General features: G+C 46.3%; 1 protein-coding gene across 1 annotated transcript in view; it reads right to left on the bottom strand.

Annotated features, from left to right (window-relative positions):
• LOC137428463 (uncharacterized) overlaps positions 1-25908 on the bottom strand; it is an 80805-nt gene extending 54897 nt beyond the window's left edge. Inside the window, exon 1 of the mRNA XM_078777091.1 lies at positions 25725-25908. Within this exon, the coding sequence (XP_078633217.1) occupies positions 25725-25908 (184 nt within the window). The remainder of the gene's footprint in view (positions 1-25724) is intronic.
• Between the last annotated feature and the right edge of the window lie 1333 nt (positions 25909-27241).

Below are 27241 nucleotides of genomic sequence, written 5' to 3'. Positions count from 1 at the left end.
TGCGTATGGCTCTTGGATTCTTCCTACATCACCATCTCGATCTGAAGGAGACCGTAAGACAATCGTCGGATGTTACCATCACGGAAATAGCTAACTTTTGGAAGAAAGCTAGAATCCCGATGAGAGCTCATCAAAACTGCCAAACCAAGCTTGAGCAGACATTTGAAGAATGGCGTCTTCTGAAAAAGAACAAAGCGCGAACGTTACCAACTCAACTCGCGAGAGAGTCGGCTTTTGTTTCCAGGCTTGAAGACCTTTTTGATGTCGCTCACGCTGATGCTCTGACCAATACGTCAATATTACAAGAAGAGAAGGATTTCTTGTTAGCCCAGCGAGAAAAGGGAAGAACGGGGTCGCTGGCTGGAGTAGATGTAAAGCTTGCTGCGAAGGAGAAAACGGCGTCCAAAAGAGAGGAGGAAATGCTTGCCAGGCGACAGCGAATGGAGCAAATGAAACAGTTAGCAGCTTCTACAGCTGAACTGATTTCATCTGGTTCTGAATCTGAAAACAGCTCAGCAGAAGATAGTGAAAAGATGGAAACTGGGGACAATGCAAGTGAGGGAGCTGCTGGAGGCATCACATTTCAGACACGAAAAAGAAAGAGGGGGCGAAAAACTGTCGTTACTGAAGAACTCGCAGCCGCTCTAGATCGCACAAAAGTGTCAGACCGCAAAGCCGTTTTTGTTATAGCAGAAACTGCCAAAAGCTTGGGACAGAACATTGATGAACTTGCTCTAAACAGAGACTCAATTCGCCGACAAAGAGTACAACACCGAGTCCAGAGATCTGCAAATATAAAGGCGGAGTTTCAGGGAAACGTTCCCCTTGTTGTTCACTGGGACGGCAAACTGATCCTTGATCTAATTGGAAAAGAGAAGGTTGATCGCCTGCCAGTATTGGTTTCAGGGAAAGGAGTTTCTCAGCTACTCACAGTTGCCAAGCTTCCATCTGGAACAGCCGAGGCTCAGGCTGCTGCTGTCTTTGGAGCCATTGAAGACTGGGGCGTAGCCGACAGCATCCGAGCTATGTGTTTTGACACGACCAGCTCAAACACTGGTCGGATCGCTGGTGCCTGTGTCCTCCTAGAGCAGAAGCTTGAAAAGGAGCTCTTGTCACTAGCTTGCAGGCATCACATTATGGAATTGATAATTGGTGCAGTGTTCCAAGTGTGTATGGGATTGGGAGCCAAATCTTCTCCCGAGGTTCCACTCTTCAAACGCTTCCAGGAATACTGGGGATTCATAGACACGGCCAAGTATGAACCAGGGATTGCAGCTGATGACGTGGCAAGTCTAGTGGAAGACATAAAGCAAGGCACTATCGATTATGCCAACAAGCATCTTGAACAGAGTCAGCCGAGAGATGATTATAAAGAATTCTTGGAACTTGTGATTGTCTTTCTCGGTGCTGCTCCTGCCAGAGGAGTGTGATTCATGTCACCCGGAGCAATGCACCACGCCCGCTGGATGTCCAAAGTAATATACTGTCTCAAGATCTGGATGTTCAAGGCTCAATTCAAACTGACTCCTGCAGAAAAGAGAGGATTACGTGATGTGAGTGTATTCACAGTACGTGTCTACCTGACAGCCTGGATCTCTGCACCTCAAGCATCAGGTGCTCCTTGCAGTGACCTGCTGCTGCTGAGGTCACTGCTTGAATACTCATCAATCCATCCAGCCATCTCAAAGTCAACATCACGCAAGTTTTCCAATCACGTGTGGTACTTGTCACAGGAACTTGTTAGCTTGGCTTTCTTCGACAGTCGGGTCAGTTCGGCAACCAAGAGACTGATGGTGAGTGCCATGAAGAATGAAGAAGACCAAGATCAGGATCATTCCAAGCGAATCACTGTTGCTCTTGATTCATTCAAGGACAAGAACTTGGAAGATTTCATCACAGCAAGGTCAATGAAACTTCTGCGAATGATGGAACTTCCAGATGGATTTCTCGCGGTTGATCCGGACTTGTGGGATGACAGAGACGACTACAAGCAGGCTGCAGAAACAGTCAACTCTCTAAAAGTTATCAATGACTACGCTGAACGTGGAGTGGCACTCATTCAGGAGTACAGTGGGTTGATAACCCGCGATGAAACTCAGCTGCAATTCCTGCTGCAAGTTGTCGAGGACCATCGCAGAATGTACCCTGATAGCAGAAAACATACACTGTCCGGGATGCCATGAAAATAATAAATTTGGGGTTTGCTGGACATTGTCAGACTGATACTATGAACTCTGTCAGAAACTGAACAAAGAATTCACTATTAATGTGTTCAAAAAGAAATACTGTGTTCAAGTGTGTTGTTTAAAATAAATTAAGATATAGTCTGATATACTCATAATTCGTTGAATTTTTATAATTTTCATAATCTTTGCGGCCCTTGAGCTACCCCTAAACATAATAATGTAGTGCTCAAACGTTTTATACAGTGTTTCTATATTATATGGAACAGATTAAGGGGGTAAGACTTTGAAAAATAAAAATTTAGTTTTTTTTAATTTTTAAAGCTCCACCGTAGATAGGAGGTTGGGAGGAGGGTGCAAGTTCTTGAATGCGGGTTACGATGGCAGGTGGAATTGCCTTGGAATAATAGTAACAGAAGAGATTAACAAGGATGTGGTCAGAGTGGAAAGATAGGAGAGACAGATAGTTATGGCATGGGTGGTGATACAGAGGCAAATGGTTTGTGTTATATCACTGTGTGGGTCACAAACATGAAGGACTGGGGCAGAGAAGGTGCAATTAAGGGACGCATTGCAGAGGATGATGGGAATAGTTGACCTGCAGTCGATGCTGTGCATTGCAAGAGACTGTAACGTGCACGTGGAAGTTGTGGAGCTGGGTAAAGAGGAATGTGTGGGAAGTTTGGTTGGGAAATGAGGAATAAAGAGGTTCAAGAGCTGGTAGAGCTGGAATCGAGGAATAGGTTGGCCAAAGCAGGGTCATTCTTTCAAAAGCGGGAGAGCCACAAGATTACCTGTATGAGTGGACAGCGAGAGAGATGGTGATATCGATGGTGAGATGGATGGGAGTGTCGGAAGCAGAAGTTAGGTTGGTGAAAGGATGTACATGGGAATGAAAGGAAGAGTTTTGATTAGTCATGGAATGTCGGAAGAATTCAGTGTGAACATCGGTTTGAGGCAGAGATGCTCTCTCACCCCACTCATGTTTATCATGGTGATGGAGCTGGTAAGCAGGAAGGGAAACATGACAGGTATTATTGGAAGGATGTTGTATGTGGACGATCTCGTGAGGATGTAAGGCGGGAGATGCAGGTAGTCCTGGGGGATTGGAAGGTATTTGAGAAACATGAGCTGAAGATGAGTATGTAGAGGACTGAGGTCACGTGGGTAGAACAGCAGAGAAAAGAAATGAATATCAGGTTAGAGGGGAAGGAAATCAGACGGGGAAATATGTTTGATTACCTGGGGAACAGTGACCAGGACATGGTGGTGGTGGTGCCTCCGGCTGCTTGGCTGCATCATTTTCTGGGGTGTGGCTGTGCCGCTGATACAATGCCCCCGTTACCATTCAGCTGGTACTCATTTTGCCAACGTCGGAAGGATGACAGGCTGAGTCAACCCACCTGGTGTTAATTCAACGGCTGACAGGGGCTTGTATTCACGACCCTAAGATCTCAAGCCAGCCACTTTAACCATTAAGGCAACACCAGGCTTATCAGTGATGGTGGGTTGGAAGCATAGGTGCACAGGAGGACCCAGGTGGGTGTGAATGTGTTTATGAGGGTAGAGGGAGTAATGACAGACAGAAAGATGTCAATGAGTTTGAAAGGGAAAGTTCTGATGCCGTGTGTCATGCCAGCCGACCTTCATGTTCTGGAAACTGTGGCACTGGCAGAGGGACAACAACAGAGGCTGCAGGTTTGTAAGAACAACTCGGTGAGGAGGATTGCGGGAGTGAAGAGGGTGGATAGAAAGAGGATGGATGAACTGAGGGAGGAGATTGGTGTGCAGATGAGTTTGACGGGGAGATTGGTGAAATGCCGGCTGAGTTGGGCTGGACACGTGGTGTTGATGGGGGAAGAGAGACTCGCAAAGATAGCGGATAGGTTGACTGGGCAAGGTAAGAGGAAAAGAGATAGGTTACGGTTGAGATGGGAGGATTGTGTGAAGCGGTATATCAATAAGGTGTGTGAGCCTGGTGTTGGCTTTCAGTTAAGGTGGTTGGCTTGATGGTCTTTATGGTCCCGAGTTCAAGCATCTGTCATGGCATTGGATTATCACCATGCGGGCCTGTCATCCTTCTAAAGTTCACAAAATGAGTACCAGCCTACTGGTAATGGGGGGTGTTGCATCAGTGGTACAAACGCACCCACAGAAAGTGATGTGTAGCTCAGCAACCACAGACTGCATATGAACCACCCCCACCCGTAACGTGGGAGTTGCTGGGGAGTGGAGAGAGTTGGCTTAGAACATAACAGAGTGAAGTGGAGGTGTATCGTGGTCAAGGTAGGGCAGAAGCTTGGAGCCATTGGACCTCACCCCTGACAACGGGAACGGGAAGAGGACGAGGAGAAGAATTATTCTTCCTATTTCCTGAGAAAATATACTGCATTTAATAATAATAATAAATTATGCATTTTTCCACATTGCATTTCCAAAAAACTTAACTTTCCCACAGCGTTCAAAATATCTAACTTTACAAATGCTCTTCCGAAAAATCTTTAATACAGGTGAGTCAGTCCTACTTCCCAGTGTGATGATCTTGAACTGAATTCCCATGGACATGTCCCAGAGGAATGTTTTTGTTCCATCCGATTTTATTATTTATCTTATTTCTATTATTTTATTATTTATTTCATCCTATTATGTTTTCGGGTTGTCTGTCCGTGTGGTCTAAACCTCGTTTTTCTCAGCAACCACATGTCCGATTGAGACGAAACTTTCAGGGTAGGAGTGACACCCATGCAGAATATTTTTGTGATAATTGTGATGCCATAGGTCATGTGGTATGGCAGCCATCTTGGATTCAAAGCAAATAATTCAAAAATTATTTACCGCAGAATGGAAAAATTTGAAACTTCACACATTGTCAGGTCCTCCCAAAGGGAAACAAAAGTGTGATAATGATGACATCATTGGTGAAGTGGTATACCAGCCAAAAATATTTTATTCGAATTCCTTATCCGAAAAATCTGAAATTGCATGCACATGATCTGTGAGCCATTTGTATTGAAATATTAAATTTATGACATCATAGGTCACATGGTTTGGCAGCCTTATTGGATTGAACCTAAAACCTGAACAAAACATCTTCTCCCAAACCACCAGATCGATTGACACAAGGCTTTATGTGTGTCATTGACTGGGCATGGCGATTAAAAGATGATCACGAAAACATCATTGGTCAAATGGTGTGGCAGCCATATTGGATTGAAGGAAAATATAAAATAATTACATCTCTGAAACTGCTTACCCCATTGATGTGAAATTTAACAGATATCATCTAACACCATTGTCGCACATAGTTTGAAAATGATGTCGTAGGTCACGTGGTTTGGCAGCCATCTTGGATAGAAAAACGCACCTTATCCGTTCAATATGAAACTTCACAAACGTTATCCCCGACCCACACATATGCAGAGTGTACAATTTTTTTAAGGTCATATGTCATGTGATATGGCAGCCATCTTAGCCTGAAAGCCAATATTAAAAAAATTCCCTTCTCTGAAATTGCTTCACCAATCGATGTGAAACTTGTCATGGCTGGTGAAAATGTGATATGTGAAAACAGCTGAAGGGATTTCAATCAAATTTGTTTATTTTTACGACAGTGAACGAGGGCATTTACACGCTGTGGGACTATGCGGATGCATATTGGTGACACAATCGCATTGTTCTCATTTTACATAGTTTTATATTTGGCTAAATCAACATTCACATCAACATGTAATACAATCAGAGTGTTGTCTTAAGAATCTGCACCATGTACACTTTCTTTTTGGGGGTGTCACATGGTGTGTGTTTGTGTTTCATGAAAGTTTAAAGGGCCACAGACACAGAAAATCATGTTTGGTTTCATTAATAGATATTGCTTCACTTAACACTTAATCGTCCTTTTTTGTGAATAAATATCACTTGATTGGCCCCCGCCACCCAAAAAACGGCGATTTGATTGCTCATGTGACTGGCTACGTCATCGAGGCAATTTTTGTTGCTGCTGGTAGTTTTTAGCTGGTGGTGGAGTCCCGCCCCTAAAATCGTGATGTTCATTCATGATGTCACCTGTGTGATGTGATGGAGGGAAAGGTTTCTCAGCACGCAATGATAACTGCCCGACCAAGAATCTTCTGATAGTCAAAATCATTATTAAAAACTACCAGCAGCAACAAAAATTCCCTCGATGACGTAGCCAGTCACATGAGCAATCAAATCGCCGTTTTTTGGGTGGCGGGGGCCAATCGAGTGATATTTATTCAAATAAAAAGGACAATTAAGTGTTAAGTGAAGCAATCTATCTATAATTCCAGCAATCTCTGTGTGTCTGTGTGTCTGTGTGTCTGTGTGTCTGTGTGTCTGTGTGTCTGTGTGTCTGTGACCGCTGTTTCTCGACAACCACGGGTCCGATATACTTGAAACTTGCCAGGTATATTGCTGGGGACCCGAGGATGTGCCTTTTCAAGGTTTGAAATTAATCGGACAAGTACTTACCGAGCTATGGCGATTTAGCCGTTCGCCGTTCGCTTTGGCATTGCGAATGGACCAAACCATTCATGTAAATAGAGGGGGGGGGGGGGGGGTTCTGTGGTCGTTCGCTTTGGCTTTGCGAATGGACCAAACCATTCATGTAAATAGAGGGGGGGGTTCTGTGGTCGTTCGCTTTGGCTTTGCGAATGGACCAAACCATTCATGTAAATAGAGGGGGGGGGGGGTTCTGTGGTCGTTGCGAATGGACCAAACCATTCACATCGAATCATCGAATCACATCAAATGGACCAAACCGTTCGCTTTGGACCAAACCATTGCATGTAAATAGAGGGGGGGGGTTCTGTGGTCGTTGCGAATGGACCAAACCATTCATGTAAATAGAGGGGGGGGGGTTCTGTGGTCGTTACTGCCACGTGGTTTCAAAGTTTTTTTTTGTTGTTGTTGTTTGCACGCATGTTTTTTTGCACCCACGTACGGGCACGCCCTAGGATGTTTACACACACACACCCCTACACAAATTTTTTTTTTTTTTTTTTTTTGGCAAGGAACGGGCACCCACGTACGGGCACGTCCTAGCTTATATATAGTACGGGCATGCCCTAGTATCTATTAATTAAACCAAGCATGATTTTCTGTGTCTGTGGCCCTTTAAGTGCTTGCTGTAACTGATGTTGGGAGAGGATAATGTGTCAAGTACAGAGGTACTTCACATGTAGGTACTTTATCAGATCAAAGTACTCAGAGTGGAGCAAACATCAGGAAGAGTGGTATGTTTCTTGCCCCTCTCAAGGTTCATTGATCATGGATGCTCAAGTTGGCTTTTGGAAGGATTCCTATCGTGTGCAGCTGAAATCGGAACAGCCGGCTGTGCTTGCGTGTGGAATGAAGGTTGAGAATCTGGAAGGATTTCCTGAGATTGTGCAGATAAAAATAGAGGATGTGAACTCCTTTGGCGTGGAAGAGGAGCAAAGCGACCAGCCGAATGGTGAGTTGTGTGATCAACATGACTTCTGACGGGATCTGTGTTTGGTTATTGTCAAGTTTTTTATGTACATGATAGAGGCTCGTGGAGGAGATGGAACAGAATGGAAGGGAATGATATGGAGAGGAGAAAACAACAATTTGCAGAGTCAACACAACAAACACAACAACATGCATTTTAAGGCCATTTTCCCTGCTAGAGCGGGGGTTAGCCTTGCGGTCCCCATGACAATCTTCTCCATTTTGCCCTATTTTCTGCATCTCTCCTGGTTAACCCCCTTGCCCGCATTTCTTCTTCCACCATCTTTAGCCAAGTCTTTCTCGGTCTTTCCGGTCCTCTACTTCCTTCTACATTCATTTCCATCACTCTTCTCAACCAGTCACTTTCATCCTTCCTCAACACATGACCAAACCATCTCAACCTGTTCCTCTTCACAGCATCAATCACCACCAACATCAATCAATCCTGGTGGTGTCTGGTCAAATCTGTTTCTGGTGTTTGTTCCCCCTCCATCCCCTCCCTCACCTCAAACGGCTTAACGGCTGACTCCGCACGTGAAAAAGCTGAATGCCTCAACTCTGTGTTTGCCTCTAAATCTTGTGTCCCAAACCCATCCCTCTCTGTACCCACCGTACCCAGTCGTACCCAGCTGCTCCTGGACTCAGTGTCCTTTCCTCCTGACAAGGTGGAAAAGTTTCCGTCAACCCTCGACTCTGATTCTGCAACTGGTCCTGATGGCATCAGCCCACGGGTCCTAAAATCATGTTCTTCCGCTCTTTCACTCCCTCTTTCTGTTCTCTTCACCCTCTCTTTTGCTCAAGGTCATCTGCCATCTGCTTGGAAATCAGCCAACATCACCGCTTTGCACAAAAAAGGTGCAAAAACAGATCCCAGCAACTACAGACCAATCAGCCTTCTCCCAATTATCAGCAAAGTCATGGAATCCATCATTGCTTCAGATATGAAATCTTTCCTCTTCTCCAATGGCTTGATCTCTGATCATCAATTTGGTTTCAGACCTGGTCACTCTACTCTGGGCATGCTGCTTCTGCTTTCTCAACAATGGATGGAGGTCCTCAATGCCAAACAGGAAATTAGAGCTGTCTCCCTTTTCTTTTTCTTTTTTTTCTTTTTTTTTGTATACTGAATCGAGGCTCGTGAAAGAGCTAACATTTACTTCACAAACAAATCGACCAGACAAACAAAATACACAAAAAGAGGGAGCGGAAGACAAGATGGGGAGAAAAGGGGAAGCACACAAACACAACATCCGAGAGCAGGGAGATGTGTGGAAGGGAGAGGGCCCGGGGGGAGGAGGCATGGGAAGGGGGGGGGGGGGGAGGGAGAAGTATAAAGCACAAGGACACCAAGGACTTCCAGGACAGAAGTTGGTATTTCAAAAAGTGGAATTGGGGTGAAATTAGCGGGAGTAGAAAAGATCAAGGTTTTGGATGGGGGGAGATAAGAGATGGTGGTGAACAGCTGTTTTAAAGACTTGGAGGGTGGAGTGGGATTGAAGAGAGTGAGGGAGTTTGTTCCAGAGGTGGGAGAAAAGAGGAATGAAGGAGTGAAGGTGAGCAGAGAGTCTTGATTTTGGCAGTTTAACCAAAAGAGGGTTGCAGGCAGATCTTGTGCGACCTGTAGGAATATTTGCGGGACAGAGCCCAGAGAGAGCTGGGGGGGCAAGGCCAGAGAGGAGTCGGTAGAAGACGGAAAGACCACCAACCTGCCTGCGGTGAGTGAGTGAGTGAGAGGCCCTTGGAGTTAGCTTCATCGCGGGAGATTCCAATGATTCTGAATGCTTTGGTTTCAACAGCGCGAAGGCGAGCTAGGTGTGAGGCAGGAGCCACAGCCCAGAGGGGAGAGCAGTATTCCATTGAGCTGCGGATGAAAGCCTTGTATGTGGTGAGGAGCTCAGGTGTGCCAAGGAAGGACTTTGCACGACGGAGGATGCCCAGTCGGCAACTGGCTTTGGAGGCCAGATTTGAAATGTGGTTTTTCCAGGAAAGATCATGGCAGATAGTGAGACCCAAAAGCTTGAGTGACAGAACTTCTTGGAGAGGATTATTCAGAAAGTGGATGGGAGGGTTGTCCAGTCGGTCTTTTCGGAGAGACATCGTAAGAGTGTGAGATTTGTCAGGATTGAAAGACATGTTCCACTTGTTTGCCCAGTCTGTGATTTTGTCAAGGTCTGCAGAGAGTGAGGAGGCTGCAGACTGCCGATCTGAGGGATGAAGAATGGAGCGACAGAGAGTAGAGTCGTCAGCAAAGAGATAGAGAGGATTTTCAAGAGAGTCAGAGAGATCATTGATGAAGACCAGAAAAAGCACAGGGCCCAGAACACTGCCTTGGGGAACTCCAGCCTGAACAGGAAAGAGGAGATGAGAGAAACCCATTCAGGGCCACACGTTGACTACGACTAGAGAGGAAGTCCGCCAGCCATGCGTGGAGATTTCCATGGATACCAAAAGAGGAGAGTTTGGTGAGCAGAGCGGGGTGCCAGACCGTATCGAAGGCACGTGATATGTCAAGGGAGACAGCTCTAATTTCCTGTTTGGCATTGAGGACCTCCATCCATTGTTGAGAAAGCAGAAGCAGCATGTCCAGAGTGGAGTGTCCAGGTCTGAAACCAAATTGATGATCAGAGATCAAGCCATTAGAGAAGAGGAAAGATTTCATATCTGAAGCAATGATGGATTCCATGACTTTGCTGATAATTGGGAGAAGGCTGATTGGTCTGTAGTTGCTGGGATCTGTTTTTGCACCTTTTTTGTGCAAAGCGGTGATGTTGGCAGATTTCCAAGCAGATGGAAGATGACCTTGAGCAAAAGAGAGGGTGAAGAGAACAGAGAGAGGGAGTGAAAGAGCGGAAGAACATGATTTTAGGACCCGTGGGCTGATGCCGTCAGGTCCAGTTGCAGAATCAGAGTCGAGGGTTGACAGAAACTTTTCCACCTTGTCAGGAGGAAAGGACACAGAGTCCAGGAGCAGCTGGGTACGACTGGGTACGGGGGGTATAGAGAGGGATGGGTTTGGGACACAAGATTTAGAGGCAAACACAGAGTTGAGGCATTCAGCTTTTTCACGTGCGGAGTCAGCCGTGTGGTCATTTAAGGTGAGGGAGGGGATGGAGGGGGACACACACTTGTTTCGGGCTTTGTGAAAGGAAATGAGATTTCCTTCCGTTGGATTTGCTTTCCAGGAGACGAAAGCAAGTTGTTTCTGGGCAATAGCCTCACCACAAGATTCCGTGTACCATGGACGGGAGGAAGGGTATGACAACTGAAGACGAGAAGGGATAAATCTGTGCATGAGAGAGAGCAATTTACTTTGGAAGAATTCCCAGGATGAGTTGATGTCAGAGGCAGTAGAGATGGGAGACCAGTCCAGATGATTGATGGCTGCTTGAAGACCGTGCCAGTTGGCCTGAGTGAAATGCCAGACTCGTCGACGTTGAGGAGGCTCTCTGAAAATGGTCAGAGAGATGTCCAACTTGACCTTGACATGTCACGTGCCTTCGATACGGTCTGGCACCCTGCTCTGCTCACCAAACTCTCCTCCTTTGGTATCCATGGAAAGCTCCACGCATGGCTGGCGGACTTCCTCTCTGGTCGTAGTCAATGTGTGGCCCTGAATGGGTTTCTCTCATCTCCTCTTCCTGTTCAGGTTGGAGTTCCCCAAGGTAGTGTTCTGGGCCCTGTGCTTTTTCTGGTCTTCATCAATGATCTCTCTGACTCTCTGATGGTGTCTGGTCAAATCCTGGTGGAGGTTGAGGTTGGTGGTGGTGGAGGACTCTTCACAGCAATCAGTTGAGGAGGCTCTCTGAGAATGGTCAGAGAGATGTCCACTTTGACAAGCACATGATCAGATGAGCTGATTGGATCAGAAGAAGAGCAGCAGACATTTTCAGGGAAGTTAGTCATAACCAAATCCAGAAGAGAAGATGCTCCGTTGACTGAGATCCGGGTCGGGAAATTGACAGATTGTGTCAGTCCCAGTGAGTCGCAGAATCCTTTGCTGAAGAGCCATGGCTGGTGAGAGAGGTACCCACACCCAGCCAACTGGCATGGTGACAATTGAAATCACCACATATGAGGAAGAGAGAGTTGGGATGGGTAGATAGAAGTTGGTCCATATTATCAGACAGCGAGATGTAGATTGAGTCATTGCTGTTTGGTGGACGGTACAACACACATATGAACAAAAGGAGGGAGCGAAGGGGGAAGCCGTAGCCAAAGGTATTCCTGGGGGTGAGGTGGAGAGAGGGCAGTGGAGGGCGAGTGAGGAAGAGAGTTTTTTATAAAGATAGCAACCCCACCTCCAGGACGAGTCTCAGGTCTATCATACCGGAGGAGGGAGTAACCTGGGAGAGATACCAAGGCATCAGAGACATCATGAAGGAGGAAAGTTTCTGTTAAGCAGATCACATCTGGTTTGTCAGAAGCAACCTGTATGGAGAGATCAGTCAAGTTTGAGCGAAGGCCCCGGATGTTTGAGGTCCATACCGTTAATGAAGAGGAAGGGGGAGCATCGGGTTCAGAACAGGGGGGGGGGGGGGGAGGGGTAGGGTAAGATGTGGAAAGGAGGAAGAGGTCGGGAGAGCTGTTGAAGGTGTGTCAGAGATTTCAGAGATTTCAGAATAGCTTGGAGAAAGGGAAGAATGGGGCAGACAAAAGGTTTGATGGAGATTGGGTGAGGCACAGTGAGGTGTTATTTGAGGAGGGGGAAGAGCGAGGCAGAAGGTTGGGGAGGATGAAGGTGAAAGTTGGAAGGGGGAAGAAGCAGGGAGGATGCTTTGAGGAGGAGGGGTGAGAGGGGAGTCTAGGAGGGGAGGAGTGAGGGAGAGTCTCCGAGGGGAGGGGTGTGGGGGGAGTTTAGGAGGGAGGGGAGGGAAGGGGCAAGGGGGGAGATTTGAAAGGGATGGGTGATGGGAGGATTTGAAGGGGAGGGGTGAGATTGGATTTTGAAAAGTGTACGATTCATGGGAAACGAACATTTTTTGCAAAATGAGTTTGAGACCTTCGAGTCAAAAATAAGTTTGAGGACACTGAAGGAGGGGTGGAGTTCTGGATAGTTTAGGGAATGTAGAAAGGAGGAACTATAAGAGATGGTATTATATATATTTTTTGGAATGAATAGATTTGGTGAGCAAGACGAAAGCATTCTTTTGTAGGAGAAGAAGAAAAGGGTGTTATAATATATGAGAGAAAACAGTTGTTCAGTTGTTGTTCATTTTGTTGTTGTTTTGTTCATTTTGTTTTCATTGTCCGTTATTCCAACCTTCGTATATTATGTAAATATACTTCAGAATTACCATTGGTCAAAGCGGATAACCGATCAGTTGACTTTTTGGAATGGGGCTGGAAGGGGAGCACGAGATATGATTCGAGGAGAAACACAGGCGGGAGCGAGAAAAATACCAAGGGTGATATTGAGTTATGAGTCGTGGCAGCACAGCCGAGTCAGAGAGAGGATCCGAGGAGAGCAGAGAGGTGGTCCAGGTGCTGAAACCTCGGCTTTGGATCATCAATGAACGAGCTGAGGGCACGGGGTCATGCGCCTCTGATTAGCATTTATACATTTCTAACTATTCTAGATTTCTATATAGATTTCTATTATAGATTATTCTATATATTATTATTAGCATCTATATAGATTATTAGCATCTATTAGATTATTAGCATTAGCATTATTAGCATTATTAGCATTAGATTATTAGATTATTAGCATCTATATAGATTTCTATTATAGATTATATATATAGATTTCTATATATTTCTATATAGAGAGATTATACATTTCTAACCGTGTGATCACGAACAACGTGAACGAAGAACGAACGAACAAATAAGAACAACAAATAAACGAATAAGCCCTGAGAAGGAAATATTTTTTTGGGTTTTTTTTTTTTTGAGTAGAGATATTAAACAAGGAGGTATGGGGTGAAGGACTGGGATGAAACAGAGAACGAAAATAATTGCAGTGCATTCGACGAATCGCTGAGAGAAAAACAAAACCACAAGGTTGGAGACGGTACGGTAGCCTAAGCCTACGAGTACTAGACCTCAGAATACTCGATACGCATTAACCGACGATTGTGTATACATGTACGAAAAATTAGCACCGAAAATTTTCCAAAAGATACGCTATAGGTACATACACCGAAAGATAGATACAGTCTCGACAAAAACACAATTGTGAAAGATCACTTAGCTTCGAAAGCGTGAGCGCATGGAACAGCTTCGAAAACACGTGACCTCGCCGAGATCTCGCGAGATCGTCTTTTCAGTGTTTTGGGTCTTTGGGAAGTTTTGGGTCTTCAGGGCCTTTTGGGTTTTTGTCTTTTGGGTCTTTAAGGTTTTTGCAGTATTTGGGGTATTTGGGGTCCTTTGGGTCTTTTTGGTCTTTGGGTTATTTTGGGTCTTCAGAGTCCTTGGGGTCTTCTGAGTCATTAGGGTTCTTTTTGTAATTTGGGTCCTTGGGGTTGTTTGGGTCTTTTGGATCCTCAGGGTCTTTTGGGTCGTTGGGGTCCATTGGGTCTTTTCAGTCTTTGGGGTCCTTTGGGGTATTTTGGGTCTTCAAAGTCCTTGGGGTCTTCTAGGTCTTCATTATCTTTTGTGTCTTTAACAGTCGACAGAGTATTTTGGGTCTTCAGGTATTTTGGGTCTATTGGGTCTTCTGGGTCCTTGAGGTCTTTTAGGTCTTAGGGATTTTTGGGTCTTACCAAAATTTGCGTCTTTGGGGTCCATTGTGTCTTCAGGGTCTTTTCATTCTATTGGATATTTTGGGTCTTTGGGGTATTTTGGATGTTTGGGGTTCATTGGGTCTTTTTGGTCTTTGGATCTTCAGAGTACTTGGGGTTCTTCTGAGTTCTTGGGGGTCTTTTGGGTCCTTTTTGTCATTTGGGTCCTTGGGGTTGTTTGGGTCTTTTGGGTCTTCAGGGTCCATTGGGTGTGCTCAGTCTTTGGGGTCCTTTGGGTAATTGGGGTCCTTTGGGTCTTTGGGGTATTTTGGGTCTTCAGAGTCCTTGGGGTCTTCTGGGTCATTGGGTCTTCTAACAGGCGGACACACAGTAATTGCCCCTTAACCCCCCCACCCCACCCCCCACTCAAATCCCACCGAAAGCACTACACGAAGCCTATAAAACCTCGCCTTATGAAGACACACACACACACACACACACACACACACACACACACACACACACACACACACACACACACACACACACACACACACACACACACACACACACACACACACACACACACACACACACACACACACACACACACACACACACGCACACACACGCTGTGTAGGGGGTAGGCTAAGAAATTTGGCTAAAACAATGAACGGGGGTGATTAAATCATGGACATATAGTGTAAAAGATGTGGGAAATTGCGATGTTGGAACGTGGTGGTGCCGCCGATGCAGAGCCCCTATTCTTGTAACTTGCTGCGCATTTTGTAAACCTTGAAGGATTATGGGCGGATTCAGTCTGCCTGGTGCTATTCAGCTGCACAATGGAGGTCCAGGCTCAGGAAACAATTTGGAGGGTAAATACCAGTTGGGTTGGTGCATTTTTTTCTTATCAAAAGCTGAAACAAATTAATCTGGAGCATAAAAATAAACATGTTTTGAAATCGAGGAAGTAGCATTGTGGAAAATATTGACGAGTTGGAGACATATTTTGATGATTATGTTATCGGAATAAAAAGTAAAAGATACTGAATTGTTCTTTCTTTTTGTGCACGTCCCGAGCACGAGTCCACCCCCCCTTTCCTATGAGGGAGCCGGCGACAATGGGAACGGATCCGATGGATTTCCAGGCCATGTGCAAATGGTTAATGGGAATGGATGCTCGGAGCGAACAAATGAATGAAAAAATGGATGCCCATACTGAACGAATGATAGCCATCATGGATGTAACAATTGCTGAAATAAAAGCCCGAAGAGAACAAACGAACAAATTCATGGAGGAAATAGAGAATTAATTGAAGGGACAAATCAATGGAATGGAAAAAACAAAATTGATACATTGTGGCACAGGAGGGGAAATGTTTCATTAAAGATAGCCCGAGTGAACAAATTAATGCTCAGAATGAGCGTGGGGAACAATTGGAAGGCAAAATTGATGTAATGGAGGGAAGGAATGAACGAAAGGAAGAAAAATGGAGGGAACAACACAAGAACTGGGGGAATGCATTGACAAAGTAGCAGGGGAAGAGATTGTATTGGGAATGAAAGAATGAATGAAAGAGGGTGCAACCCAAGCTGATACACTTGGGGCGCAGGAGACGGCATGCTTGGAGGTAAATGGGGAGTGTCTAGAGGTAAATGGGGGAAACTCAAATTTAAATGGGGAATGTTTGACTGGAAATGACCTGGAAAGCTGTCCGGCTGGTGTGGATGTCACAATGCAACAACAGGGAGAGGAATTTGAACTTGTGGAGCTGCAGGTCTTTGATGCGGAGCAACAGGGGGTAAAGATATTGGAGGTCCGTGGAACAGAACCAGACCGGGTGTGAAAAGATGAAGACATGTTGGGGCCAGAAGTGATTGGGGATGATAATCTGAATGAATTTGGAACGGAGCAGCCGAGCACCTTGGACCGTGTCATCAGGGAGGGGATTGATCGAGTCCAAGAGAGTCTGGGAGATGAGGTGAGTCGGCCCATGGAATGTCCCCAGGATGAGATTAAAGCGACCGAGGGGACCCTCACCACAAACAACAATTGGGTACAAAAGGCTCCGATATTGAAAACCCAGCAGGGGGTGGGGGAGGGGGGGGTGTTTTGGCTCCAAGCTGGATTCGGACATGGAATAGTCGGGAGATAGAGCCTCGGAAGAACTGGTCCCCATATAAAATTTGGAACAACTGCAGGGAGGGGCAGAGCACCCGGAGAAAGGGGTCGTTACCTGCAGCTGCCGTTTGGACACAAGGGGCAAAAAAATTTCAAAGGAAATTTAAAATTCAATTTAAATGGGAGTTTGGTTTGGCACAGCCTTGGAGGGAATTGGTCCCCAGGGTGCGGAATTCGGACCAGGAGAGGTCATTGAGGTGGGCCTCAGGGAAAAGTTGCCCCTTTCAAAATCTGTTTATGCCAGCCAGCTGGGGGGCCTGTGCTGGTGAGATTGGGACGTGGGGTCCGACCATAGGTGTCATGGTACGAACAGGGGCCCCATGGGGGGTAGGGTGGAGTGAGGCTTCCCTTTTTCATTGGGGCGCCGTCCAAGGGAGTGTTTCAGGTAGTGTTTTCAGGTCGTGTTTCAGGTAGAGGTTTAGACCTCCGGGGGTCTGAGGTGGTTTCTCACAGGTACCTAGGATGGTGTATTATGAGGACCACTCGCGGGAGGTGTTGTGGCCTGCGCTTTGGTGGAGGCACCACAGACGGCCAACAAGGGCCTGATGTGGTGACCGCCCGGGCATGCGGCCTGGCAGCCTCTCCCCGAGACTCTGGGACAGCCAGCATGTGATGAACTGCCATGCTGTGCTGGTTTTTGGACTTGGGTCGATCCGCATGGACAGTGATGAGTATAGCCCACCAGACAACCATTGTGGCACCTGTGGAACATGATGGTGTGAGAATGACCTTCCACAGATATTCTGTGGTGATTTGTGGACTCTCGGCTTAGGAAGAGAGCCATGGGATGAGATCGGGAAATTTGGAACGAGCCGAGCATATGGGGCCATGCTCGGCTGGCAGGTGTATGGAGAAGCACCCTTCTTTGGTGAAGATAGCGAAATGTGGAAAAATTGGCATGGGTAATCTGAATGTTCGATGCAAAATGTAAGGGTGAATTTAAGGGGCCTGTGTTACGTTTGTCGGGGGTAGACAATGATTACCTTGGAGCCAGGGAGAGTGTATAGATTACCATGCGGTCTCCTGTGCTGTCTTTCCCTCGCGGTCCCCCTGTGCTGTCTTTCCCTCGTGGTCCCCCTGTGCTGTCTTTCCCTCGCGGTCCCCCTGTACTGTCTTTCCCTCGCGGTCCCCCTGTACTGTCTTTCCCTCGCGGTCCCCCTGTACTGTCTTTCCCTCGCGGTCTCCCTGTGCTGTCTTTCCCTCACGGTCCCCCTGTACTGTCTTTCCCTCGCGGTCCCCCTGTGCTGTCTTTCCCTCACGGTTGTCAGCTCTTTCACGAGCCTCGATTCAGTATAAAAAAAAACAAAAAAAAAACAAAAAAAAAAACATGCTCCGTATGTCGTGATGAAGAAGAACCTTGATGTATCATAAGTCGGAAATTTGTGTAGATTGTATGTCGTGGAAGAGTGTGTCTTTGTCCCCATGAGAGAGGTGGTGTTTGTTAATTAGCTAGGGATGATGGGTAAATTAATCCCCTGTATGTAATGGCCTCTGTTATTTTTTCATTTGTTCCTTATGACACCGGGCAGCACACACAAATAGTAAGAAATCGCGCATCAACTACACCAAATAAAAACCAACCGGAAAGAGGACATTGAACACTACCGTGGATAACATCGACCTGGTGAGCACAGACGCACAAAATGTCCGTGAAGCCACGCCCCAAAGAGCAGTGATCGGTCCGGGATTTGATTGGCAAAAAGACTGCTAAGATGGGACTTGCTGAGGAGAGCGGACACAGAGACGTCGTGAGATGACGTCAGAACCTTGACTCTAAAGGAACGCTCGGCTGACATTTTCTCCTCTTGCGCAAGGGAGATTCATCATGAACAGTCGTGTCCCGACATTTTGTCTCTTTCTTCTTCTCTCGCTTTCCTCGTGGCTTTCTCTTTTGTGTTGGGGTGTTCCGGAGCGAGGGACATTCAATGGGAACAGCCACGATTTTTTATCTCTCGTTTCCTGGATTTGGTGGTGAAAGGTCGTGTTCTAACATCTTCATCGCAATCGTGTGGAGGAGGAGGAACTGCGGACCGAGAACTGCAGCTTCCCGCGCAAGGACGACGAAGACGAGTGCAGCTGGGCGAACGAGGGTGCGTGACGCCTAGTTTGTGCCCACGGCAGTGCAGCCTGCGGTTTTGCCGCGAAGGACGCGAGGGGGTTTTGACGATTCTTGACGAGGTTCAAGAGCTGATTAGAGCAAAGTGCCACACAAACACATTAATTTTTACAGTTATGTTTCCCATTGTTTGTATTTGAGTGTGTACAGAGGCGCTCCAATGAGGAATTTATTTTTATGGTGCTTTCCTTGTTACCGGCAGTTTATTTAATAAAGCCGGTCTTTTTGTACATTTTAACCCTGTGTCGTTTGAGGTGATTAATTTATCCAGGTGCGAAGAAGTCGGGTGGAAGCCGTCCAGGTAAGTTCGTCATCCCCCTTTCCCTCGCGTGTAAAGAATACCATAAATGTGGATTGAACGCCTGGGAGTAAAGCTCGTTTGGTCATCCGTGTCGCCCTGCGGTTGTCATGAAACACATGTCATGACACAGTTGTCATAACACAGGTTCACCAGAGGGCAGGCACACAACAATACCTTGCAAGTATATCTTTGAGCAATCTAGTCAAAGTTCAAATCTCGGCCCACACATAAACTGCCATCCCGGTTTTCCGCATGCAGTCAATTAATCAATATGCCATCCATCGGATGAATATTAAACTGAATGTCTTGTCTGCCAGCATTAGTTAATAATAATAATAATAATAATTCATTTATTTTGTATAGCGCTTTTCCAGAAGCCCAAAGGCGCTTTGACAGAGTGGCAAACATAATGCATAACAATACATGAAAACAACAATTGCAAAAAGACAAGAATCAATAGGGAAATATTTAAAGCAAAAGGAGGGAGAAGGAGAAGAGATAGTCAGGGGTTAAATGCTGTGGGTTGAATGTTGAATGCAGCGTTGAACAGGTGGGTCTTTAGTGATGTTTTGAATGTGGTGAGTGAGGAGGAGTCTCTGATGGTGTGAGGTAATGAGTTCCAGAGGGTGGGAGCAGCGATGGAGAAGGCCCTGTCCCCCCAGGATCTGAATTTGGTCCGGATGGAGGGGGTCAGGAGGTTGGTACCAGCAGAGCGGAGGTTGCGGGTGGGAGTGTGTCTGGAGAGGAGGTCAGCCAGGTAGGATGGGGCCAGGTTATGGAGGGCTTTGTATGTCAAGAGGAGGATTTTGTACTGGATTCTCTGGGGGATGGGGAGCCAGTGAAGCTTGTAAAGGACGGGGGTGATGTGGTCACGGGTCCGGGAATGAGTGAGTAGACGGGCAGCGGAGTTCTGAATGTATTGGAGTTTATTGGTGATTTTTGAGGGTGAACCATAGAGGAGGCTATTGCAGTAGTCCAGACGGGAGGTGATGAAGGCGTGGATGAGGGTTTCTGCAGCCGTGGAGGAGAGGGATGAGCGGAGACGGGCAATGTTTTTCAGGTGAAAGAAGGCTGACTTTGTGATCTGTTTAGTGTATTTGTCGAAGGAAAGGGTTTGGTCAAAGATGACGCCAAGATTCCGGATGTGAGGGGAGGTGGATACTGGGATACCGTCGATGTTGAGGGCAAAGTTATGGGTGGATTTTGTGAGCGTTTTTGGGCCAATGATGATTATTTCAGATTTATCACAGTTAAGCTTGAGGAAGTTGATTTGAAGCCAGGATTTTATTTCAGTGATGCAGTTTGTCAGGATAGAGTGGGTGTCGGTGGAGACGGACTTGGTGGAGATGAAAAGCTGGATGTCATCGGCGAAGCAGTGGAATTGGAGACCATGACGGCGGATTAAGTGACCGAGCGGGGACAGGTAAAGGATGAAGAGGAGGGGGCCAAGAACTGAACCTTGGGGGACACCTTGGGGGAGGGGAGCAGTGGGGGATTTGCAGTTATTGATGGAGATGAACTGGCATCTGTCAGAGAGGTATGATTTAATCCAAGAGAGGGCAGTGCCGGTAACGTTAAAGGTGGATTCAAGTCGGGTGAGGAGGATAGTGTGATCGATGGTGTCAAAGGCAGCGCTGAGGTCGAGGAGGACGAGAATGTTGAGGTTGCCAGCGTCAGAGGAGAGGAGAAGGTCGTTGGTGATTTTGAGGAGAGCAGTTTCAGTACTGTGGTTGGAGCGGAATCCGGATTGGAATGTTTCATACAGGTTATTGGCAGAGAGATGATGTTTGAGTTGAGTGGCTACAGCGCGTTCCAAAACTTTTGACAGAAAGGGTAGGTTGGAGATGGGTCTGAAGTTGTTTAGGGTGTCAGGGTTTAGACCAGGTTTTTTTAGAATGGGGGTAACAGCAGCAATTTTGAGGGAAGGTGGGACGATGCCTGTAGACAGGGAGGAGTTTATTGTTGCAATGATAAGTGGAGAGAGAGCAGGGAGGGAGGCTTTGACAAAGCTGGAGGGGATGGGGTCAAGAGTGCAGGTGGCAGTTTTCATTCCTATGAGGAGTTCAGAGAGGTCAGTAGGAGAGATTGGGGAGAACCGAGACAGGGGATGGCAGGACAAGGGGGGGCAGGTGGTTGGAGGGGGAGCGGGTGCGGCGGTGGTCAAGCTGTTGTAGATGTTGTCAATTTTGCGTTGGAAGAAAGAGAGGAAGGAGATGCAGTTGTCTACTGTGAATGACTGGGTGGTGGTGTTCAGGGGGCGGAGGAGTTTGTTTATTGTCGAGAAGAGTGCTTTTGGGTTTCCGGAGCCAGAGTGGATAATTTGAGAGTAGTAGGCAGAGCGGGCGCGGGAGAGGGCATCTTTGTAGTGTTGTATGTGGTCCTTGTAGGCTTGGGAGTGAACTGTGAGACCCGTTTTATTGCGGAGTCTTTCAAGTTGGCGAGCACGAGTTTTCATCAGGTGGAGTTCAGGGGTAAACCAGGGAGCAGAATGGGTGAAAGAAACTGTTTTGGTTTTTACAGGCGCAAGCTGGTCAAGGCAGGAGGAGAGAGTGTGGTTGTAGTAGTCAGTGAGGTCGGAAGGGGTGTGGAGGTCAATGAAGGGAGAAGTGGACATTTTTTCAGAGAGGGTGGATGAGAATGAGGTAGGTGAAAGAGCGTTTAGCTTACGGAAGTTGATTGTGCGATAATGCCTTGGTGTTGGGGCGGGGATGTTGATGGTCAGAGTGATGGCTAAGTGGTCAGAGAGGGTGAGGTCGGAGCCATAGAGATGGTGCAAATTTAATCCAGTGGAGCAGACAAGGTCCAAAATGTGACCACGGATATGGGTAGGAAAGTCGACATGTTGAGTGAGGTTAAAGCAGGTGAGTAAATCAGTGAAGTCAGTGGTTATTGTGGAGTCAGTGGAGTCCATGTGGATATTGAAATCACCAAGGAGGAGGATTGAGGGGGAGAGGGAACATAGCTGGGTCAGAAAGTAGGAGAAGTCAGACAGGAATGATGGGTGTGGTTTGGGAGGGCGGGAGACGACAGCCATGACTGACTGCGTGTGACCAGAGAGTTTTAAAGCCAGGTGTTCAAATGATGGAGCAGATGAGATGGAGATGAGGTTGGTCTTGATGTCTTGACGGTGGATAACGGCAATTCCACCACCTCGGCCCTCCAAGCGTGGTTTATTGACGTAGGAATATCCATTGGGTGTGGTGAGGTTGAGTGTGTAGTAGTCCAGAGGTTGTTGCCAGGTTTCGGTGAGACAGAGAAAGTCCAGTTTGTTATCCAGGATGTATTCGTTCAGGATGAGGCATTTATTGTTGAGGGACCGGGTGTTGAACAGGGTGAGCTTGATGTTGTTTTGAACAGCAGGGATGAATTCAGGTGATTTAGCCAGGGTTCGTAGGCAGGAGGTGCGATCGTGTGGGTTGCTGTGACCAGGTGCGTTGGGACGAAGAGTGAGAGTGCGCTGAGCCGACCAGAGGACGGGGATGGAGTGACCTGATTGCAAATAAACAAACTTGCGACCGGAGCCACGGTGAATGTACCTGGGTCGTCGGAGGAGTCCATTTGATTTGATGGCAGAGATGCATGATGGGGTGGAGCGGGTATTGAGCAGAAGGAGCCTTGCGGCGGAGTACTTCAGAGCCATGCCAGGCAGGAGCGAAGGGACGAGTACGAGGCCAAGGTCGAGGAGGCAAAGCGGCACACGCAGCGGCAAACGCAGCGGCAAACGACTGCAGCCGCTAATCAAGACCACAGCGGCAAACAAGGCCACAAGGCCACCAAGACCACACGGCCACCGGCAAACAAGGCCACGGCCACAAACAACGGGAGCGGGCCTTTCGATTCCGTATTCCGTACCATCAAAAGCAGATTCCGTTATCCAGCCGGAGAACACGCGGCACGTGCGGGTGTGAAAAGGCAGGACAGGTGTGAGATGTCAGGTCAGAAAAGTAGAAGCAGACCCTGTACATCCATCCAGTCGGAGAAGCGGCGAATATGCAACGCCAGCGTACTCTCGCAACCGAACCCAAAATGGACATTTATGATCCCTTGTTGTCTTTCACAAAGGGTAGTCGAGATAATCTCGGCACACAGAACAATTTTTTTAAATTCTCACTATCACCTTCATCAGCAGCAAAGCTGGACTCCCAACAATGATTCAAATCAAGAGCCAAGTGTTGCACATGATATGAAGATTGAAGGCCCTGGATTCCTCCACAGAACAACGTTCCGTCGAAGCTATCGCTGACGATTCGCTAATCAGTGATGAAATCAGTCCGTGATATGAGCTTGTAGCATTGGGGTTTTCATCCTTTTGCTACTTCCAATTGTCTGCAGCTGTGGAAGGTCTTATCCACAGGTCTTATCTTGTGGATGGTCTTATCTTGTGTAGCGTTTCTAAGATGCTTTATTCAGCTTTCTTTCATCAGAGGGCCCAAGTGTTGGCTACCTGTCTCGGCTGAGTCACAGCTGGAGATGATTGATGAGGCGAGAGCCCATTGATTGTTTCCTCCAATGACAAATGAGACAAGTTATTGGACTTTCAATGGATGTAAATTGTAATGGATTCAGACTCCCAAACAGGAGACATGACAATATTACCTCCTGAGAGTAATCACCTCCCAGGACAGTAAGTGGAGGCAAATGCACATGCATGAATCATTCATCACAATGTTATGGTTTTATGAATTTCACCACGTGGTCATTTCAATGTGCGCAGTTGACCGAATGGTAGAAATCTTCTTATGATGGAGGACGGAGCCACAACTCAAAATGCACAGCAAATCTGTGAAAAGTTCAGATTCACACCCAGTGACTCCACAACAAACAACAACAACAACAACAGGCATTTTAAGGCCATTTTCCCTGCTGGAGCGGGGGTTAGCCTTGCGGGCCCCATGACAATCTTCTCCATTTTGCCCTATTTTCTGCATCTCCCCTTGTTAACCCCCTTTCCCGCATTTCTTCTTCCACCATCTTTAGCCAAGTCTTTCTCGGTCTTCCCTGTCCTCTACTTCCTTCTACATTCATTTCCATCAGTCTTCTCAACCAGTCACTTTCGTCCTTCCTCAACACATGACCAAACCATCTCAACCTGTTTCTCTTCACAGCATCCATCACAGGCTCTATTCCCATCATCTTTCGAAATTCATCATTTGTCTTCCTCTCTCTCAACGATACTCCGCACATCCACCAAACCATTCACATTTCCACCCTTTCCAGTGACTCTACCATGAACGTTATTCTTCTGCTCTCTCAAAAATGGATGGAGGCCTTCAATGTCACACATGAGATCAGGGTTTTCTCCCCACACATGTGTTAAGCTTAAATCTCAATGGAATCCTCTCATCTTCTCTCCCTGTCGAGGTTGTATTGTCCTCAGGCAGTGTGGTAGGTCAAGTCCTTTTTTCCATCAACCATCTCTCTGACTTTTGGGAAAATCCTCCATCTCTTTGCTGATGACCCCACCGTCTGCTGTTGTTGCTGTTTCGTACACTCATTTATGATCATTTACCATTTAGATGCCGAAGTCGGAAGGATGACAGGCTGAGTCAACCCACCTGGTGTTATTTCAATGGAACAACAGGGGGTCGTGGCTATGAAGCAAACACCAGGCTTACCTTTTGCCATGACATGCCTCATTCTTCAGAGAAGCAGCAGCCTCTTCCCTCTCTTCAGACATTTATAGAATTGCAAGTAGCTCAAACACTTGGAATATGTCATCAATTCTTACAAATCTCACCCTCTCACTCTCTCTCTGTGAAAAGGATCATCTGGCAAACCCTCCAACCTCCTTTCTTAATAATCCTCATGAAGAAGTTCAGTAACTCCAACTTTTGGGTCTCATCATCAGCGATGATCTTTATTGGGGAAACAACATTTCTCAGTTGGCCTTCAAAGCAAGAGTGAGCATCCTCCATTGTGCAAAGTCCTTCCTCAACACACTTGATCTGTTATCCACTAACAAGGACTTCATCAACAGCTTCATCAACATTAAAACTGCTCCCCCCTCTTGCCTGGCTCTTTTGCCTCATCCTTCTCAGCTTCACTCCGTGGAAATCAAGGCCTCAAGACAATTGGAATCTCCCGCGATGAAGCTGAGTCTGCGGGTCCATGACGTTCACACCACAGACAGGTTGGTGGTGTCTCTTATTCTGCCTTCTTTCTGGTCTGCCCTTTCCATGCTTTGTCCTTCCCCTCCAGGTTTCTGCGGTAACACATCCACCAGCAAACACCTTCTGGTGAAATTCTCAAAATCTAGAATCACTGCTCACCTCCACTCATCCATTCCTCTTTTTCCTACCTGTGGAAACATGTTCCACATTCTCTTCAATCTCATTCTTCCCTCCAGGTCTTCAAGACAGCTGCTTATCACCATCTCACATAATCCCCAATCCAACCATTATCTTTTCCACCACAAATTACTCCATTCCAAAGCATTCCCTTTTTCCAGGTCATTGTCATTTTCCCCCTTTCCGTCATCTCTTTTCATTTGTTCATTGGTTGTTGTTTGGTTTGTTACTTTTCTGTTTCATCTCCGCCTTCCCCTTCTACTTCTTGTGTTTCATTCAAATTGTTTACAGCTTGTTCACCTGCATGTGTCATTCTCCTTTCTTCTTTCCCCTTGCATTCATTTCACTCTCACATTGACTCTGCAAATTGTGGTTTTCTCCCCTCCATTTCATTCCCTACCAATCTGTTCCATCTCCTCCACGAGCCTCTATCATGTATATAAAAAACTTGGCAATAACCAAACACAGATCCCATCAGAAGTCACGTTGATCACACAACTCACCATTCGGCTGGTCGCTTTGCTCCTCTTCCATGCCAAAGGAGTTCACATCCTCTATTTTTATCTGCACAATCTTTGGAAATCCTTCCAGATTCTCAACCTTCATTCCACACCCAAGCACAGCCGGCTGTTCCGATTTCAGCTGCACACGATAGGAATCCTTCCAACAGCCAACTTGAGCATACATCGTCAGTGAACCTTGAGAGGGGTGACAAACATACCACTCTTCCTGATGTTTGCTCCATGCTGAGTACCTTGATCTGATAAAGTACCTGCATGTGAAGTACCTCTGTACTTGAGACATTATCCTCTTCCAAAAGCAGTTACAGCAATCACTTAAACTTTCATGAAACACAAACACACACCATGTGACATCCCGAAATAGAAAGTGTACATGGTGCAGATTCTTAAGACAACACTCTGATTGTATTACATGTTGATGTGAATGTTGATTTAGCCAAATATAAAACTATGTAAAATTAGAACAATGCGATTGTGTCACCAATATGCCTCCGCATAGTCCCACAACGTGTATATGCCCTCGTTCACTGTCCTAAAAATAAACAAGTTTGATTGAAATCCCTTCAGCTGTTTTCACATATCACATTTTCACCAGCCATGACAAGTTTCACATCGATTGGTGAAGCACTTTCAGAGAAGGGAATATTTTTAATATTGGCTTTCAGGCTAAGATGGCTGCCATACCACGTGACATATGACCTTTAAAAAATTGTACACTCTGCATATGTGTGGGTCGGAGATAATGTTTGTGAAGTTTCATATTGAACGGATAAGGTGCGTTTTTCTATCCAAGATGGCTGCCAAATCACGTGACCTACGACATCATTTTCAAACTATATGCAACAATGGTGTTAGATGATATCTGTTAAATTTCACATCAATGGGGTAAGCAGTTTCAGAGATGTAATTCTTTTATCTTTTCCTTCAATCCAATATGGCTGCCACACCATTTGACCAATGATGTTTTCGTGATCATCTTTTAATCGCCATGACCAGTCAATGACACACATAAAGTCTTGTGTCAATCGATTTGGTGGTTTGGGAGAAGAAGTTTTTTTCAGGTTTTATGTTCAATCAAATGAGGCTGCCAAACCATGTGACCTATGATGTCATAAATTTAATATTTCAATACAAATGGGTCACAGATCATGTGCATGCAATTTCAGATTTTTAGGATAAGGAATTCGAATCAAACATTTTTGGCTGGTGTTCCGCTTCACCGATGATGTCATCATTATCACACTTTTGTTTCCCTTTGGGAGGACCTGACAATGTGTGAAGTTTCAAATTTTTCCATTCTGCGGTAAATAATTTTTTCATTATTTGCTTTGAGTCCAAGATGGCTGCTATACACGTGACCTATGACATCACAATCACAAAAATATTGTGCATGGGTGTCACTCCTACCCTGAAAGCTTCGTCTCAATCGGACATGTGGTTGCTGAGAAAAACGAGGTTTAGACCGCACGGACGGACAACCCGAAAACATAATAGGATGA

This window comes from Myxine glutinosa, chromosome 5 (assembly GCF_964187855.1).
Source record: "Myxine glutinosa chromosome 5, kmMyxGlut1.1, whole genome shotgun sequence".
Taxonomy (NCBI): domain Eukaryota; kingdom Metazoa; phylum Chordata; class Myxini; order Myxiniformes; family Myxinidae; genus Myxine; species Myxine glutinosa.
This window is presented reverse-complemented; position numbering and strand designations above follow the sequence as displayed.